This window comes from Macrobrachium rosenbergii, chromosome 5, assembly GCF_040412425.1.
Source record: "Macrobrachium rosenbergii isolate ZJJX-2024 chromosome 5, ASM4041242v1, whole genome shotgun sequence".
NCBI lineage: Eukaryota > Metazoa > Arthropoda > Malacostraca > Decapoda > Palaemonidae > Macrobrachium > Macrobrachium rosenbergii.
Genome location: NC_089745.1, coordinates 71,626,818 through 71,646,652, shown reverse-complemented (window position 1 = coordinate 71,646,652; position 19,835 = coordinate 71,626,818). Strand labels below are relative to the sequence as shown.

Below are 19,835 nucleotides of genomic sequence, written 5' to 3'. Positions count from 1 at the left end.
AAATTCAACGGGTCAGCTTTGGTAGGCTTTTCACACAAGTGCGCAAATGCAATATGAAGGTAGGTAACCCGAAAACTAGGAGAGAATATTTTGTTTTATGGACATCTTTCGCCTTGTGTTACGGCGAAGATAAAGGAAACTTAGCAACACTTGTAGATTGGTTCGTAGTAATAAAAGAATTATTATATTTGCTCAAGTCTTGACTTCCTTCAAGGTTTGTAAGCCCTTACCAATTTATCATTGCTTATTTCCCTGACTGTGGCTTGTGTGTTCAAAGCTAGTCATGGGGTTTACGAAGACACAACTCCCTGAATATCAAGAATGATGGTAATTATCCTTTTTCTAAGGTCTCAGTATTAAAACTCCTGATGTTATCGTAATTTTGATGGTATTCTCAATTAGAATGAACCTGTTTATGTGCATGATGGGATGCATGCAAGTAATTAAGTGCACTGCCTTTATTTAGGTAATCTGGAGACCATATTTTTTTTCTAAATAGTTGCTTTCAGAGGTTTTGACATTTAGTTTTTATGCCAATTCATCATGAAAGTACATATCATTAACTAACTAGCGCTCGAATTTGACTTATATAAACAACTTATATAAGGAGAGAAATACTATGTCAGAAAGTTCCACTCAACTGGCATCAGCTTTTTGTACTTACTCTCGTATAAGGAAGTATTGCCTCGACATATTATCCTTCCTTTGTTCAGCTTGTTTTGATTGTTTTATAACATGATAAGTGTGAGTTCGACCACTGATAATGTTTATTCACGCACTTGTGATTCTGCGCATTCATCAATCTCAATGTATATTACAAATGATTCTGGAAGACAATAGAATCTTCAAAGTGATATCAATAAGTTTAGGTAAACATTCGTAAGCTGGAAATTGGGACACTGAAATCAAGGAAGAATAATTTTCAGTCAACAAAATAAATTCAGTATGACAAAAAGACAACGGCCACCTTATCATAATACAGTGTAAAATGATTTTACTAGCCAAGACAATACAAGAAATATTACATATTTCAGTTACACTAAAATGCACAGAAAGACTTACGTGTCAGTGGAATATTTTGTAAAACAAGAATAATCATTTTGTCATTCTTGGAGGTATAAAGTAGTTGCAAACTTGGATAGTTTTATTTCGGACAAATATATACTAGTATATATACAGTATATCTGTTTCAGAATAACGACGATGGTAATTGAAATCTGTAGTTCATCCTCCGTGGAGTTGTCCGTCTTCAGAAGAAAATCTTCGTCTGTGTAGATCTATGGATTCTAGGCCATGTTTCACTCTGGCTCCGCTGATTATGATCACGCCGAAAGGCGGGAGTAGAATGTCATTCGTTGTTACTGTTGTTTTTTTTTTTCGTTTGATCTGGCGTTATGCCCGCGCGGGTTGTTGCTCATAGAGCAGTCCGCAAGTGTTATTCAATGATTTGAAATAAAAAAAAAATTATCATGAGTAAACCGAGTGTAAATAATGAAGTAAAAGGTAAAATTATGGTCATGAAATGAAAAGTTCAACAGGTAGGATTACAAGACCCCTTTAAACCCTCAGGTGCCCATCAGTAAGAGAGAAGGGGCAATAGTAGCGAGTCTTGGCAAGTAGTAGATAGCTAGTAAGGAAAAATGAAAATAAAAATTATCGTAATAGAAAATCGGAAAAAATGACACATCTATGGAGATTCCATACCGTATTTAACTTACGCTGAAAGGAAAGGAAGAAAGCACATATTTCAAGGAGTAAAGATCAGTGGAGGAAAAAGAAAAAAAATATTTGATAAGGAGGAAAGCGGTATCATCGCTAAAACTCAAGGGATGACATTTGGTTGTGTATGTCTCTCGAGGAGAACGGTGTGCACTCAGAGTATTTAATGGCACTTGGCCTGCATTTGTCCCTCAAAGGAGAACTGCAGCATATACGTGTATAATTATGTTTATTTTATCCCCTTTCGGCAGGCGATAAAGGAAAGAGTTAGCAGCTTAAGTGGAAGATAGAGCAACAGCTGAAGGATTTGGTCGTTAAACGTTAGGCGACCGAACAGGGAAAGGAAAGGCTTTAGTAGGAAAAATAGGGTAACTGCCAATCAAAGTGATTAACAATTGCAGAAGTGCTGCTTGCCAGGAGAGTCATCGTAGTCGGAAGTGAAATCAGGAATGCCATAATCTTGTTCAGCCTTATCTAGACACTGAGAGACAATCCTTAACATCACAATGGTATACCTCAGTCATTTCTCTTATGGCTTCCATGAAGTTGTGCATGAAAAAGTAAAGTTGCATTCTGTACAATCAGATGTTTTCCGGTCTCTGCTCTTGAGGTCGAGGAGGGGCAAGATAATTTTGAGGTCCAAGGTGAGCGGGTGGAGCGATAAGGAGAAGGAGAAAATGAGGGCGCTGGTTGCGAGGTTTGTGTCTTTCTCTTGACACAAAACTGGTGCTACTTCCACGGGTTGTCTGGTCGTTTCAGGCCGTGTTTCTGGTTGACAAGTTAATTGCCGAGGTACCGGTACAGTTACAGGTGCTGGTGTCGGTCTTAATAGGTGCGCATCAGTCTTGCACTGTAGTGTTTGAACCATGCACGATTTGGTTCTGAACAGCTGGGACACTTGGTCATGACGGGTTCCCCTTTCTTGAACTTATCCAGACAACTTTGGTTCCACAAATTAAGGGGCTTCTGCGCCGGTTTTTGTGATGGCCATGACACTGGCAATGGAGGCACCTGAGAGGCTCTGCTTTATAATCATTTGTGGGGAAGTATCCCCGTGTATTCCGAGCCATACTTGGCTTAGAACTGGTCCTCTGAAAGTGGCCAGCACTTTCCTTGGTGGTGCTTTATGTTTGGCCACACATCTCTGTATCAACAATATACTGCAGTTTCTGTAGAAGTTCCAGAGGCAGGGTTTGATTAGGTAGGAAAAATATTGGCCTTGTTTAACTTTTCATTTGGGTTCAGTAACTTGAAATCCGTGATGTCGTTCAGGAGGTTGACTATCCTTCAGTGTGACTGTAGTTCTCCACGGTGATTTGGTCGAGCTGTCAGATTTAAATCAAGGTTCTTCTTAGGGGCAACAATTGCAGCATAAAAGTCCCATCCTTTGGCTGGAATTCATCTGCATCCAAGACTGGAGGGGAGGGGTGGGGGAGGATGAGGACGTCAAGGGACAAGGAAGAGAAAGCTGTTGGGAGGAGGAGGAGGAGGTGGAAGCAGAGGGGAAGGTTGGATGAGAGGATTCAGCTGGTGTTGCCACATTACATCCAGTGCTCCTCTTCAGTGATGGAGGGCGAACTCCATCAGTAAAATAACCGGTAGGCAGCGATCTCTTCTTCCTAGTTTGAGTCACAACCATCACTGACACTTCAGATAACAACACTTCCAACTGTTGAAAACTATCCAAGAAAACAGCTGAAATATGGTGAGTGCTCAGGCCATGAACTGTTAACACAGCAAACTAAAGGCATTGCCACTGACCAGCAGCAGGGGGTGGGGGCAGGGTGGTTGTTGCTATCACATAAAACATGAGTCATACGAGATAGTCGTCAGGGGGTCGAAGGTATGCTGACTGCTGATTGGCTGAGGAGGAAATGTGTACTGTTGATTGGCTGGAGAGATTTCCTCATAAGCCAGAAACTTATAGTTGATGGTCTTAGAGCTGCAGCCTTGCTGAGCAGCAGGACTGGTGTGTGACATCATATTTTGATCAGTTGACCAGTGGCTCGCAGAGTCTCAGACATTATCCTGTGTCTCCCGTTTGGGAATGTCTTCTCTCTCAGTGTCTGACACAGGTCTGTTAGTTATATGAATGCCTAATGCTGGTAGGCAGGAGGAACTCTTCTTGAGTAGTATTTGATAAGGGCTTCTCCTGCTGTATGAAGAGCACCTCTAGCAGCCATAGGCATCTTAGGTCAGTGGCTTTTCCACCTACTTCTCTATTCCCCACTATTGCATTCCTTGTGATCCTAGGTGGTGGGCATCCCTCATGTAGTTTTTTATGGTGCCTTCTTGAGCATGGCAAGAAATCCACTTTGCCAGTTTCACGGTGGCCATACCATTATAGGACCCAGGACATCCACAGACTGGGCATTTGAATCAGTATACCACATTAGTCTGTTTAAGAGGGTCTCTTGTCGGTGGGACTGAGTTGTTTTTCATTATTAGGTTTCTTGTGCGGCTGTTTTGATAACTGATGACCAATCCAGCCACTTGTTTACATCAGTGGTGATGACATTGTCTTTGATGATTTTCATAATAGCATGTTCGTCTTCTACATATTTGAATTGCATCCTCTCCTCATAATAAAGTCTAACACTTCTTTGTGGATCTGGCTGTGGCTACTCATAGTTGTTAACTTGTTTGTTGGAATATCCAGTTCTTGATCTAGTTCTTGGTGTGTACCCTGCCAAGAAGAACAGTATGCTAAAGCCCTCCTTACAAAGACTTTGATGGTAGTGTTCTTATATCTTGAAGGACACTCACTATCTCCGTTAAGACAGAGGCTGTGATTAGTCTTCTTCGTGTAAACTAAGGTTTTCAGGCCATCGTTGGTTTGGCAGACAAGGACATCAAGGAAGGGGAGCTGGCCATCACCACAGAACTCGACTGTGTGGTTTAAAGAGCTGCATCATAGGAATGCATGACAGAACATTTCAACTTCATTCTTGTCCTTGGCCTGTACAAATATATCATCAATATCAAGTGTGTAGATGCACAATTAGCAGTTTTTGGATGTGGGAAAAACCTGCACCTCTACTGCACCCATATAAAAGTTGGCAAAAAGCATGCCATAAGGCAAGCCTGCAGGAGCAGGATAAGTAAGGGACAGTGTCTCAGTGCTTACTAATTTATTGTCACAAATTTCTGACTAGACATGGGTTTCTGCAAGTGGAAAGGTAGCATCTTACATCAGGGCAATAAAGGCATAACTTACGGTCAGATTTATTTTCTCACACCTGGAAAACAGTTAATCCTCCATTACATATGATTACAAAGCTAGAAACATTTTACATTTATAAACGGTCTTGATTTTCAAGTGACGTGCCAAAAGTTCCTGCAACTACATAAAACTCACAGTTTCAGCCATCTACCTGAGACTTGTGCTTCCTGGGGAGAAAGCTCTGGTCTGTGGTAGGTCACTCATTGTTTGGATGGTGAATTCCTGGTGGGCCCCAGCTGGGTCCCTACAGTACTCCCCCCAAAGAGAAAACTTATGAAGATATACTGCCGTCTGGGATGTATGCCGGTTTCAGCCTGTCTATCGAGACCCAGGGTGTTTTCCCATCCACTGATATCTGGTAGCATTTATCTTTTCACTGCAGTAATCAGTGAGGTCCAGAGTAGATGGGGGAGACTGAGTGGCCTATGAGCATCTATTCTGACAAATGCATACTTTGTTCGGCCCAGTTCTTTGGGAACATAGACTTTTCTGGCTGCATTGTATGTTATTTTATCTGGCATAATTGTTTTAATGCCCAATGGACATCAGAGGGGGTGGTTGGCTCTGTTGGGTTTTGGAAGATGTCTGCTGGTATTGTTAGTGACTGCCCATAGAGTGCTCCTGTTGGCAATGGGTCGAATGCTGCATGTGGAGCAGTTCTCAGCCCTAATAAAAGCCACAGCAACGCTTTCTTTCACCTCCCATCTTGACATTTGGCAATGAGCTCTTTCAAGGAGTGGTGGAACTGCTCTATCTATCATCCCGAGGCTGGCAGCGAGGGAGCTCTATAGGGCAGACATGAAGTTAGCCCCCTTGTCGCTGGTGACGTACTGCGGGACTTCGTACCAACTGCTGATGTCCATGCCAGATGGACTGCGTCGAGGGGCATGGTGGATGTGTTGGGTGTCACAGTGACTGTTTGCTGTGGCAACTTCGTCAGGAGGACCTCTCTCACTAGGTCTAGCATTGTTTCTGGTCGACCGTCTGTGGCGGGGATCGTTATTAGACATCGTAGTTGCTTGTAGATGTGTGATGGCCTTTGGTTCCCTATCGCTGAGCCCACATTGTCTAGGAATTTCCTAGCTCTGAGGGCAGGGACACGCTAAAAGACGACCTCAGTTGTGCTTTCAATAAGCTCTTTCTGGATATTTCCATTACCTTTGTCTTTCTGCTCTCTTGCTGTGCAGATTGTTTTCTACAATGTAGTGTTGTTACTATATGAATTATAAACATTAGCACAGTTAGTGCTTGGAGGTTTAAAAGTTGTTATCTCTATCAAACAGAAAATAACCATTTTTAAGCAATGAATATGCCTCCTTAAGTTCATTGGTAATCGAGTTACTACTAAATTCCAGTTGGACTTAGTTATTTAGTATATTCTGGTAGCTAAATGTATACATAGTTACATACATTAGTTTATGTTTTTTAAGTTGCTGAAGTATTTAGGTAGTAACAGGAGCATAGTGTATAAAGTAGTGACCAGGAAATATATATATAGTATTTATACAGTCTATGGTACCTTCCTGTTAGTGCAAAACTATAGTCACTGTGACTATAATAGATTATGTAATTGCTTATTTGTTCAGCTTTCTTATGATTGAAGTTTTAAATTATTGCACTTTCTAAAGTTAGATACAAAAGTATCAGCCCATTTTTTGCTGATACCGATATGGAGTACCGGTACATAAAAAATTAGCCAATACCACCAATACCGATACTCTGGCACATTTCTACTTTCAAGCCTCGTACATGATGGGTGTTTGTTGTTCTGCTAGCCATTCTGTGATCTGTTCAAAGGCATCGTCTGGCAGGAACTCAGGGATGGCGTCAGCTTTGTGTGATGATGCCATGATCTTCTTGGATCTAAAGATGGTCTCCACTCAAAAAAACCAGGCCTCTGGGTTGTACGTTGTGAATGGAAGCAGGTGGATGGATGCTGCAGTGGCATTGTCACTGGTGTGGCTGGAATTGTTGGTCATCTTCGTGGGTCACCAGTGTAGGAGCTGGATGAGTAAGGTGCAGTGTCTCAGTACTTACTAATTTATTGTCACAAATTTCTGATGAGACATGGGTTTCCACAAGTGGAAAGGTAGCATCTTAACAATTTTATATACAAAATAAGGAGAATCCTCCATTACATGTGTAATTACAAAGCTAGAAACATTTTACATTTACAAATGGTCTTGATTTTCAAGTGACATGTCGAGAGTTCTTGCAAATACATAAAAATCACTGTTTCAGCTGTTCGCCTCAGATTTTTTGCTTTCTGGGGAGAAAGTGCTGGTCTGCGGTAGGTCACTCGTTGTTTGGACGGAGGATGCCTGGAGGGTCCCAGCGGGGTCCCTACAAGCCCATCACGACACTGTCTTTTTGCCTCTACATGTGGCCCTTATGAGTGGAAAAAGGGGGCCTTCTTTGAGTGTATTTCAAGTAGGCCCCCAGTTAAATATCTCTTAAGGGTCCCTACAAATCCCCCTCACTCGCCTTTCAGCAGTTGTTCATTTTTGGATTTTCTTTGATCGTTAGAAGTGTTTATCAATGTGAGAGTGAAGTGAGAACCATGACCCATTCAAAAAAGGAAACAACCACTGCCTTCTGATATTTCACTAATGAAGCATGCCCTCCATCATCAAAGAGGAGAACCAGTAACAACCAGGCAACACCTGCAGAACTTTCCCACACATCTTTCTCTTCGTCCTCCACCCCACCTCATGCTCTTCCTCGCAAACCTCCCCCCCCCCTCCCCATCCTCCAACATCCGCTAAACCTCGTCCTCCTCCTTCCCCTCAACGGTCACCTGTTCCACCTCCTTGTCCTCCTTCCCTTCCTGCTCAGTCTTCATCCCCTCCTCCTCCTCAAGTCTTGGACGCAATTGAATACCCTCACTGCCGAAGTTTCAAGCTCTTCCAGCTGAAAGACGGACATGGCACACTGCAGTGGTGGCTCTTGAGTGGAACAACCTTAGGATCAATATCTGCAAGACTGAACCACAAAGAAAAATTCTCTGTTACACAAAAGGACTGAGCAACAGTCGATCTTCTTAAGGCCAACACTGAACTCATAAGAAAGTGAACAAGGCCATCGCAAGCAGGACCCATTACTGGCTCGTCGGTACAATAGAACATTCGATCATCCTTCTTCGTCTTTGCATTAGTTTCCTTTTAATGATAGTCCACCAGTAATCTGTTTGTTTAACAGTCAGTATATTTGTTAAAAATACAGCCTCATATGTCAAAACTAAGTTAATTTTTCTATCGATAGCGAGGGTTAGAACTCTATATTTTTATTATGTTAAACAATTTCTTGATGCAAGTTGTAATGAAAATTACTCAGAATACCTCAAACATTCAATAAATGAAACTAAATTTCTCTTCAAGTAAGCTGCATATATTTACAATAGTACTAAATATTCAACTGCCCTTGGTTTACAACCTGTAAATCATGAGCCATGGCCCATTTTATGCAGTCGACCCGGATGATTCATCATTAATCCCCTCTCTGGCCGACCTGTCTTAGTGGGTCCTGAGCATACTTAAGTTAAATATTGAATCTCTGTAGATGTGTCATTTTTCCTACTTTTTCCTTACGATACGTTTTGTTTTTCTGTTTTTCATTTTACCTCATTGGCCACCTACGACTTGCCAGGACTCATTACTTCGCTGTCCTTCCTGCTGATGGGTACCTGAGGGTTTAAAGGGGTTTGTAATCCTGCCTGTTGACTTTTCATTTCATGACCATATCTTCATTCTTCACATCGTTATTATTACTCACTTTATTCATGACCATTTCCTTACATCAAATCATCGAATGATAGTTACGGGCTGCTCTATGAACAAGCGCCCGTGCTCGCATAACGCCAACTTACTCAACAACAACAACATTCAGCGTTATCATGCTTAGCAGAGCCCGAGTGAAACGTGGCCTACATCAACACGAACGAAGATTTTCTCCTGAAGAAGGACAACACCATGAGAATGAACTCCAGATTTCAGTTACCCTCGTCGTTACTCTGTAACTGATATAGTGAATTCGTCCTAAATAAAACTACCCAAGTTTGCAACTGCTTCGTCTCCCCAAGAACAATAAACATCGGAGAGTTACTGGCAAAATGCAGTAGCCCTGAAAAATCAATTATCAGAAAGACAGAGAAAACTATATAGACTAAATGCAGGCGATCCAGCTGTCACTTTCAATGCTCCATGCTTAAAAGGTCTTATACCTACACAAGGATAATAATAGTAATCAGTTTCTTAATTTCCAAACCAGAAATCTCACAAATATATCAGCTCCAAAACTAAATAAAATTCCTTTGATACAACATGAGGTTTTCATATACCAAATTTAATTATTTGATTATTTTTCTTTTATCTCTGGACAAAATAAGTATTACAAGCAAAACGTTACTGCTATGCTTGTAGTTTGCAAGATTGCAATGAAATCAATTAATAAAAGGAAGTTCATTTCAGACAACTTTCGTGCTTATAAAAGGGCCAGTTTGTCTTGGTGCTTACCAAGGGTGAAATAGCTATCGGAAGCAAATTTTATATGATAGTTCCAAGATTGGACGGTGTAGAGGAGACCAGCAAATGGTGATGATATTGCCACTTCCAGTGACCCGCGGCAATATTTATGGGTAGCATAATCATCCCTGTGCCTCAGTGTAATTCATATACCCACACACAGATACTCACACATTTCCTCCCTCACAGAGACAGACTTATATATATATATATATATATATATATATATATATATATATATATATATATATATATATATATATATATATATATATATATATATATATATATATATATATATATATACATATATATATGTATATATGTGTGTGTGTGTGTATGTGTGCGTCTTTGTGTATGTTTTCCATTGAGAAAATTGTTACCTCTCAATAGGAGACAAATTCATTGTGTTAACCTGAACTACATGCTGTTGACAGATGATGAGACCGGGTCATTAAAAGGATATCTCTTTAAATTGATCCCTTAATTAACAGACCAGAGGGCTTCACATGTAAACACTGCGTCCCCCTGACTTTGTTCATTTCTTCTGTAAATGTTACCGAAATCGAAATTGTGTACTTCAGGAAATTTAATTATACTCACAGTGAACGCTTATTTTTAAAGGATGTACATCAACTGAATAACATTTTGTCAGTCTTATCCACAGAGCAAAGAAGCATTTTTTTAAAAATCTGAAGAGCACGGAAGCAAGATAATCCAATCCACAGTTGCTATGAGTGATATATATATATATATATATATATATATATATATATATATATATATATATATATATATATATATATATATATATATATATATATATATATATATATATATATATATATATATATTGTAGCTTTGTATTGAACTGCACAAATTAAGATAACAACGTATGTAGGTATGTATTGGGTATAGTTAATTAAATTTATATAACTGCACAACTTTTCATTTTTTTATGAAGCTGAAAATCTATTTCAGTGGGCACTTCCCTCGAAAATAGTGACCCAGTTTCAAGTGCCGCTCATCTTGGAGAACTCTTCTCATTAAGCTTTTTAATTAAATCTTCATAATTTCGTTTTGCGTTTCTTCTTGACTTGCAGCAATCGCTCTGTTCTGAGATGGCGGAAGAACTTCGCTTTGCCATGCGATGCCAGGGATCCCGCCAGCGTCCCGCCCTGAAAAGGAACTGCTCGAGGTGCACTACGGGCACTACCTATGTACCTGCAGCCAACGACATGCCCCAGGCCAACGGCGTGAGTTCCTTCCTTATGCCCTCAGGATCCTGCTCCAACCACCGGCACCCTAGGGGGGGTGCAGCCCAGACATCCTCTGACTCTTGCTCCCTGCCTCCAGACCTCACGCCGCCTCCCCCTGCACCCCCTCCACCGTTCCCCTTCCCTCCTGTAGTTCCCTCACCTTTCGGTATGACAGCTAATCCGTCCATCCCGCTCCCGCTCGCCTCCTCCTCCTCTCTCTCCTCCCTGCCGCCGCCTCCCTCGCCTCTCTCTTGCTCATAATTAGTTCCCGGATGGAATGAGTGCACGAGTGCTGCTGTCAGCCTTACCCCATCCAAGATAACATGACCGTCATCATTGCCTTTTATTCACATTATTTTGACGCTTTCCTTTTTTCTTTTCAGTTTATCTTGACCCCCACCCAAAGGCATTTAAGGATCTAAAGTCATTACGACCAGTTTTAAAGATGATCTTAATTTGTATATCTAGGGCATAGTATGAATTCCAGATTGGCGAGCAATGTAAATAACTCATTTATGAAATTTATATTCTTTTCTCTCTCTCTCTCTCTCTCTCTCTCTCTCTCTCTCTCTCTCTCTCTCTATAGGAAAATATGTGAAAATGCAAAAGGTCCACATTTACAGTTACGATTTCTGACCCTTCCCTCTTTGCTCGATCCACTATAAAGCAATTTATCCCAGTCATTGACAATTTTCCACTGCCGCATAAACCGTAATTACTTTCAATACTGTTTTATCTTTTAGTGATTTATATTACACCCTGAGCTTGGATAAGGAAGTACTAAAATCGAAGGAAAAATATACTTTTACTTCTTCTTTTGCTACTCACTTTTGTTCTTTTTTTTGGGGACAGCGTGAAATAGATAAAGAAGTAAAAATCAATATTATTTAGTGCAAGAAAAGAAAGATAACGAAATGTATAAGTGGATAGACAGACTATTTTATTCTGCGAAAATACTGAGACGCGTAATTAAAATCGACTCATTTTCTGAATGAAATATCCAAAGACTTCCCGTCAAGACTTTGTCATCGAAAGGCCTTCTTCAAAGTTTCCTTCGAAGCGTTTGCTTGTTTTGATTTTTCCTTCTTGTTTGCATATACGTTACTTGGTTGGACTTGATCACATTGCTCGTACTGATGATTCTTCATTCGTGGAACTATTGATACAACCGCACAGTCATCGAAACTAACGAAAGCTACGGCAAAAACTGAGCCACTTCGGAAGAAAACAGATAAGTTGAGAAACGATTCTGAAGAAAAGAGTTGACTCGCAAAATTTTCATTTTCTAAAATCTTGACGTTCAAAAATAAAATAAGCTAGAAAACTATGTCTGTATTTATGTCTAAGATTTTTCTTCATAACAGTAGAGTAGCACAGCAGCTGACTTTTCATCTCTTCCCTTGCTTCTCATTTTCTTTTCTCGTCTCTCAGAAATACGTCTTAAACTAAAATCGTCGGAGAGTTGATTGTGTAACCATACCGTAGAATGTGTACAAAGTAAGCAAAACAAACGTGTCACTTGTTGTTTGTTGCAAGTCCTTGCATTAAACACAGCTCCGCTTCCTTTGTGTTGTTCCCCTCCTCTTTAATCCTCTCTCCTTCTTCAACAGATATCCTGTACTAAAGGAATTCTGATGCCAAAATCTTTCCCCTTTTTTTTCTTATATTCGGTTACTCTGTGTGTTTCATCGCTCTTTTTTTTACTTTGGTTTGTTTCCCCTTTACACTACTGAAGATTTCACATTGAGAGTTCGGGCAGCATGTTTTCTTATCCCTTGCAAACTTGCAACACCATTAAGAGGAAACCATCCATTAACCATCCAGAACAAGTGTCCCAAGAAATGAGCTAAGGCCATAGAACCTTCTCCCCAGAACCCAAGTCTTTTTCCCCTCATTTGGAAGTTGACGTCAGCTGACCTCGGGCAAGCCCTGGACGTGCCACACCCCCTGCCTCTCCCTCTGCTGTAAGAGTCAGTTTACAGTAAAAGGCCGAATCATCTGCCTTTTATAGTTTGGCCTTGCTGTCAGTGTGTTAACCTTTGTTGTTGTTTGTTCTGTGTTTCCTTTGCTAGACAGCACATAGTTTCACAAACAGCATGAACTGAGTGCCCGAATGCAATTGCTTTATCTAACTGCTAGTTTTTGTAGAGTCCTACGAAACACGAATTTCGTGGTGTTGTTCTTCGAATGCATTAGTGTGAAGCCATCTGACTTACAAGTAGACTCTAGAATGAAAAAGGGGCGAATATACTTTAACCCAGCAACAAAAAGAATTAGTGTATTTCATAGCTTCAGCTGCTTTTTTAAAATCCACTGTTCTCAGAATACTTTTTGTTATCGAGACCTTAAAGGACATGTCCTGATCTACCAGCTCGCTCTCTTTTTTCTTCTTCTTCTTCTTCTTCTTCTTCTTCTTCTTCTTCTTCTTCTTCTTCTTCTTCTTCTTCTGCATAGAAGGTATTTTGTGGTTATCTTTTAGTTTCTGTCTGTTGCGATACCAAATGTTAAATGTCAGAGATATAGCATGTGTATTTTACTGAGTATGGTTTATTAATAGATTATATCAAAAAGGCTGGTGATAACTGTTTCTGTTTTAGTTAGTAATATTTCAAATAAACGATTTCCACACATTCTCGACGTAAGCATTTCAGCCGTGAACAGTTTAGCATAATGAAACTTTGCCTTAGAGATTTGTTCCATGAAGTGGAAGCAAGCACAACTAATTTGCTTTGTCTTCTAAAGTTAAAAATATAAATAATAATAATAAAATTATATGTTTTATTGATTCCAATTATTGATCAAACAAAAAGTTAAAAATATAAATAATAAAACTATATATTTTATTGATTGCAATTATTTACCAAACAAAATTAATGGGTTGTATTTCTTCCGGTTAAATTTAAAAGAGCATTGATAATAACTAATTCATTACTGAATAAAAGACCACTGCTACCGTGAAGTAATGATTTAGCCTCGTATCCAAGTAAATTGTCCTGAACGATTTTGCGTTCTTTCCGCTCACTCTTTCCGTAAGATTTAGCTCCGTATTTTTCTTCTCTCTCTTTTTTTATTAATATAAGCTATCATATGAGACTAAAATAGATTTTAAACAAGAAATGCAGCGAGAGAGCTAACAAATTATTGGTAAAATTGACTGCGTAACATTTTTCGAAAAATAAAGTTCCGCTCTGGCGGTAAAGAAGCTTGAAGGCTTAAATGCTTACGGCGAATTTCACTCGACAAAAATAAAAATGCTGACACCGATAATTCCGGACATCAGGTAAATAGATGGTTCTATATTTGTTCGAAGGAGGCGAAGCACTGTTAAGGATGTAGGAGAACGCCTTCTTTCATAAAATAGTTATTCCTGATCCATTTTTTTTCTGATGTTACGCGTATATCATACTTGTGATAACATGAATGACAACGTGAGCAAATCAACTGTAAAGTCCTAGGCAAAATCAGATTTTAAATCGATATTGCATATAAAACAGAACATCTCTGCAGAATTGTTACTGTTAAACACACACACACACGCACACTTACACATTAAAGTGGTCGAGGATTGGTGAGTTGGGTGTTTCCATACCAATTGCTTGTAAGTAAGGTTTGGTCAAGAGAACCGATTTAAATAGCTTCCCCAAACATTTATTTCGACCAAGATTGTATTCTGGGTGGAATGACATTCATGCTATACGTGTAAGTATTTAAGTACTGCAAGTAATGACCAAATGGCAAATGTAAATTCTAAATCATTTTCAAAAAGATGGAGAGCGCAAAGCCACAGTTCTGTTCCTAATGTCTTCGAAAGTGACTCAAAGGAATCTGATACCACTTCTTTTGAAAAGGACCACGATTTTTAAAGCTGTGAGTGACTGATGCAAATGCACAAGAAAGATCGAAGCTGCATGAAAACAGCTGAAAACTCCTGGTTAGCGCATTCAGTGCTTTTCAGTGTTGCAGCACATGTTGTGGCTGAGAGGATTTCGGGTTCGCTAATTCATTCATTGAAGAGTAAAAGGAAGCTCATAGACTGAGTCACTCAGAATGTAAAGTACTCACAATTTCCACTGAGCGCAGGAATAGGAGCTATTTTTTTGTGGGGGCGATAAGAAATAAAGTATAATAGACTAATAAATATTTCGTCAGTATCTGAAAATCTCAAGAAACAAACAATCAAAAATCATGGAATCATTAGATATGTGTTATATTTTAGGTAAAATAAAGAAGGGTTCGAAAGAAATTGAGATGATATTCTTATAAACCACGAGATTATATATATATATATATATATATATATATATATATATATATATATATATATATATATATATATATATATATATATGTGTGTGTGTGTGTGTGTGTGTGTGTGTGTGTGTGTGTGTATGTATGTGTGCGTGTGTGACTGTGTTTGCATGCGTGCGTGCCTTGCTTATTCCTTCAAGTTATTGTGTGTTAAGTTCATTCTTGTTATTTTTTCAGGAAAATGGATTGCTGCCTATGATAGAATTCCGCAAATCGTCTATGGTGCAGTTTGACGCTACCAGTCCAAGTTGATTGTTACAGTTCCCTCGTAGCTTCCTGACCAATTGTTTAGATCTTTCTATCTTTACGATTTCGTTCGCTGTTATTAATATAAACTATATAAGTCCTTCAACATACTTTTGGTCATTTACTTAAAGTTCAGAAAATATGTTGTGAAAGAATGGTGATGCTGATTGGATTAGACATTTGATGCGTTTGCGGATGAAGGCGGAAAATGTGCTTCGTCAAGTCTTTCTCTTTCATTTCTTCGAACAGCGTTGCCAAATGAGTCACTGTCGTCACCGAGATGTAGGTACAGTATGCTCTACAGGGTCTTGGATTGCCCACAAACAGCTGCATTTCATCGTGTTTTACCTTCCAACTTATGACGCCACGCTATTTGTTATTACAGTGCCAAATGACAATGACTTCAACATTTCCTTTTGATAGAAAAGGATTATCAATACCTTCATACATATAGAGCACTTTTACGGAATCCCAAACATTTCAGTTCACAAAGAATGAAAGACAGACACAAGGTTGCCGAGGCTGCCAACAGCGAAGGTCGTTGCTGAAACCTTTACTGTTACAATAACAGCGATCGGTGAAAAATAAATGGACATCTGATTAGACGGAAAAACGGATTCTTGAATGAAAAAATAAATATTATTTGAGAAAATTAAATTATTAAATTGAATGCCATACCTTCCCTCCTCATTTGTGAAGAGAGAGATAGTGAAGTTCCCTTATTTTGATTGACATAAATAAACCGTTTATTACTGAGTTCAGATTAGTCCGCTAAGTAGACAGACCTTGGGAACTTCGTCTTCCGAATATCTGACTCCTCCGGCTCCCCTCACGTTGCCACTTAAACTGTAAATGGTCAGTTACCAATTACTTGTGGTATATGGTAACCAGTTTCATTACAGTAGTTATCTGTAAGTAAGGGAGAACTTCGTTGTTCATTTGTTTAATGTTTGAATCGTTATAGTTATGATGAAGCAGCCTTCTCAAAAAAGATGAGAAATATATCGATGTAAAATGTTAGCTTTAATGAAAAAGAACTGATCTGTGCCCTGTTAGAAGAACGGCCCAGCTTCTTACCTTTGACAATTCTTCAGTATATTCTATTCCCTCAAATTACAAAAGTATTCCTTCACTTTTTGCTCCATGGAGCCGTACACAATGCATCGTTAAGATTCACTCCAAACTATTTGAAACACTTTCTTTTCTAAAACTTTATATACGAAATAGAAAACCAACAGGAGTCATAAAATATTATATAAAATATGTACAGTACATACACACACACACACACACACACACACACACACACATATATATATATATATATATATATATATATATATATATATATATATATATATATATATATATATATAAATATATATATATATACATATATGTATATGTGTAAATAGATATGTTTATATATATATATATATATATATATATATATATATATATATATATATATATATATATATATATATATATATATATATATATATATATATATATATATATATATATATATACATGAAATTTAATCAATGCAGGATTCGAGATTGATCTGACAGCAGGACAGGACATCTTTTGAGCCAAGTTCCTGAAAAATCTAACGAAACCTGTCTAAACATTTAACAAGGTACCTGGTCGGTAGTCGACTGCATTGGGCTGAGGATGGCTTTGGGGATGCGACTTCAAAGACAGCCCTTCCAAGGGGAAAGGAGCTACGCCTTTTCTCCTTATGCAGCTTATTGCCTGCATGTCATTCTGGGCACGAGTGAGTAGCAGGCACCTAAATCACTGCTGAGTCATCACCATCCATTGCCTAGTTCTCCCTTGTGGGACTCATCATTTATATTTCCATTTTCGTCCCTGAGGACACTGTGCGACAGGGCAATGACTTATCTCTTGTCTCTGGCGCTCACGAGAGACCTGAAAACCTGTAGGTCAAGAGGGACACGATGGGATTAAACGAAACGTCCAAGAACCATTCCTCCTTGCTTGGGAATCGAACCTGGGATCTCTCACTGATTAGGTGTCTCCTCATGGCTGACTATCGTATGGCTACGGTATTGGTATATTTCTCTAATTTACTGAAAATCCTTCATATAATGGGAAATTATATTTATAGTCATTTAAGTATGATTATTTGGAAAGTCAATAAGTTAAATGTCCGACAAGGTTTCCCTTTAGATGCTCACTACGTAACAACCCGGAATTATGTCAGTTCGAAAGCCTTTTGGAACTGTGAATGACGTAAAATACCTTGAAATAGTCAGCATAACCATTTGCATTTCAGTTTTGGGAAATGTCTTATGCTTTATCTAATTTCTTCTCAGTTGGTTACCAAGAAATAGCATTATTCACGTGGCACATTGTTATGCGACTTATCTGAAAGAAGCTCTTTTCCTACGAAGATCTTTAGGTCATTGCTAACATTCTGTAAGTCGTTCACAAATGATATTTGAGGCTTCCAAAAAATTGTGCTCGAGTGATCTCTGAGAAGTGCTTGGTTCACTGATGTTCAAAGACAGATTTATGACTCAATTGTAATAAAGACAATAATATAACGAGGAGATGTTGGCTATTTTAGAAAGAAAAAGAAAAGAAAAGAATTGCTTTCGCTCTTACTCAATGTTCAAACTTGGTCAACAGAATCATTTTTAACTGAAGAAACAATGCACATTTTCTAAAGACAGAGTCCTTTCCTGATTTTTCAAAATACTTTATTGGTAATAAATTTATTGGTAATCGTTGTAGTTATTGCTTTATATAGATAATTCTAATCCCCCTTTCCTGCTTCAATATGAAACAATCATTACAGTACATTTAACTCGAAAGTGAACCAGTTGGGGTTCAAAATCTTCCCCTAAAAATGTTATGGGGTTAAATAAATCTTTAAAAAAGGAGCTCGCATTTCTAGTAAATGATAGTCATTAATCTAAACGTTCGATAACTTCGCCGCCTTGATGACGAATATGGATGAATCTCCGGATGAAAATCCACAAATGAAAGGATCCGATCAGTAAGGTCTCGGCACTGTCCAGTCTCAAGGAACCTTTTGTCATAATCTAGCGAAATGAAGGACGTTTCCTAGATTTGTCCAAAGCAAATAGAAGTGACAGAACTTCCATCGGCAGCTGATTCATAACATCATAACTTTTCTCGGTAAGTCCTGGCTCTTAAAAGTTCAAAGGTCAGTTTAGCAAGGAACGGGGGCGACGACACGACATTGCCATCATAAAAAAACAGTTTTTTCAAGCCTCTCAGTTCTTCTTCATGCTTCCTGGTAAAAAGAAAGTTTAAAAATAAAAGAACATGTTACACACTGGACGTTTAATCAAGACTACAGACCTGCTTCCTCTTTTGAACATTTTCATGAGGAAATCGAATTAACAGTAAAGTTCTTCTCTGGGAATGGCTTCATATTCTCCAGGCTCTGTTAAACACCGTCATTCCTGAGAAAATTTTTCAGCCACAGAAAAACTATTGACAAAAATTCGCATTGTATCAAATTGCCGTATTTCACTGATCAAAACAACTTGAAAATAAGGGAAATTTTCAGTAACTACCGTCCATTTATTAAACCTCGTATTATATTTTACTATCATTCCAAAGAAGAAAAAATCACAAAGAAAGGGTGAGTAGAACCAGAACCACTGGCATTTGTTTTCGTATCCAAGTTGCTAATTATCATATCTTTGCCCCAGGTCAAATAAATTCTTTTTTACTGCGGCCAAATAGGAATGAGCAGACGCACAGAAGGATCCCGTTCCACTTCCCTAGAATGTAGCACTGGAGACCACTGTGAAAATTGAAGTAGGTGTGAATTGTTCCTTCGAAAACATTGCCGTTTCGTAGAGAAAATCATTTGAAAATGAGGTCGGGATGGCTAAGGCAATTTTCATAAAAACTAAATAATTGAATCAAGTGATTTTTTGCTCTGCTCTGGAATCGGTAAAAAGAATACCTTCTCCCTTTTTTTTTACTTTCATATTCGGCAATATCACTGCAGCATGTTACTTCTTCTGAAACTTGTTTTTCATCCTGGAGTTAAGACATGAACAAAGAGGTCTGAATCGTTCGTTTTGATAGTAATGGACATAAAAATGAAAGAATTTGGCAATGTCGCTTTCGTCCAGTCCCTCGTTGAACTGAGGCTTCTTCCAACCGGTTAGTATCGAAGCTGAAAGTTTTCACATACATAAAATTGTAAGTCTGTGATTCTGGGTATGGACGTAGGCAATGTGTATATTAATGCTGTTTTTACTGATAATGTTGTTGATCAAATTGCCAGATATCTTATCTTAACGAATTATATATATTGCTGATGCAGCAAATCTTGATGAATTGCCATTGTTAATAGGAAATGAACATTCGATTTGTTAGTGATATTCTCTTCACTTCTATAAGAGATGGTTTTCTGAATCCTCTACAGTATTGTATATAAAAAATATTTTACAGTAGAATGAAAATTTAGAATATCCTTGATAACTGACAAAAATAAAGATTTAATAAGTTGGATCGTTTCATTGCCCAACAATGCACTTCATTATT

The 19,835-nt window shown here is 38.6% G+C and overlaps 1 protein-coding gene across 7 annotated transcripts in view; it reads left to right on the top strand.

Annotated features, from left to right (window-relative positions):
• The window catches only part of LOC136838893 (glutamate receptor ionotropic, kainate 2-like), a 563,239-nt gene extending 546,660 nt beyond the window's left edge, over positions 1–16,579 (top strand). For 4 of the 7 annotated variants that reach the window (XR_010853159.1, XR_010853160.1, XR_010853157.1 and 1 more), the window contains 2 exons: positions 10,566–12,685; positions 15,207–16,579. Coding sequence is in view for 3 of the 7 variants with exons in the window: in XM_067104587.1 (XP_066960688.1) it covers positions 10,566–10,718; positions 15,207–15,281 (228 nt within the window). In the remaining 4 variants the exon portion in view is untranslated. The remainder of the gene's footprint in view (positions 1–10,565; positions 12,686–15,206) is intronic. The other 3 variants (XM_067104587.1, XM_067104586.1, XM_067104585.1) reach the window with 1 other exon arrangement.
• Positions 16,580–19,835: the final 3,256 nt, after the last annotated feature.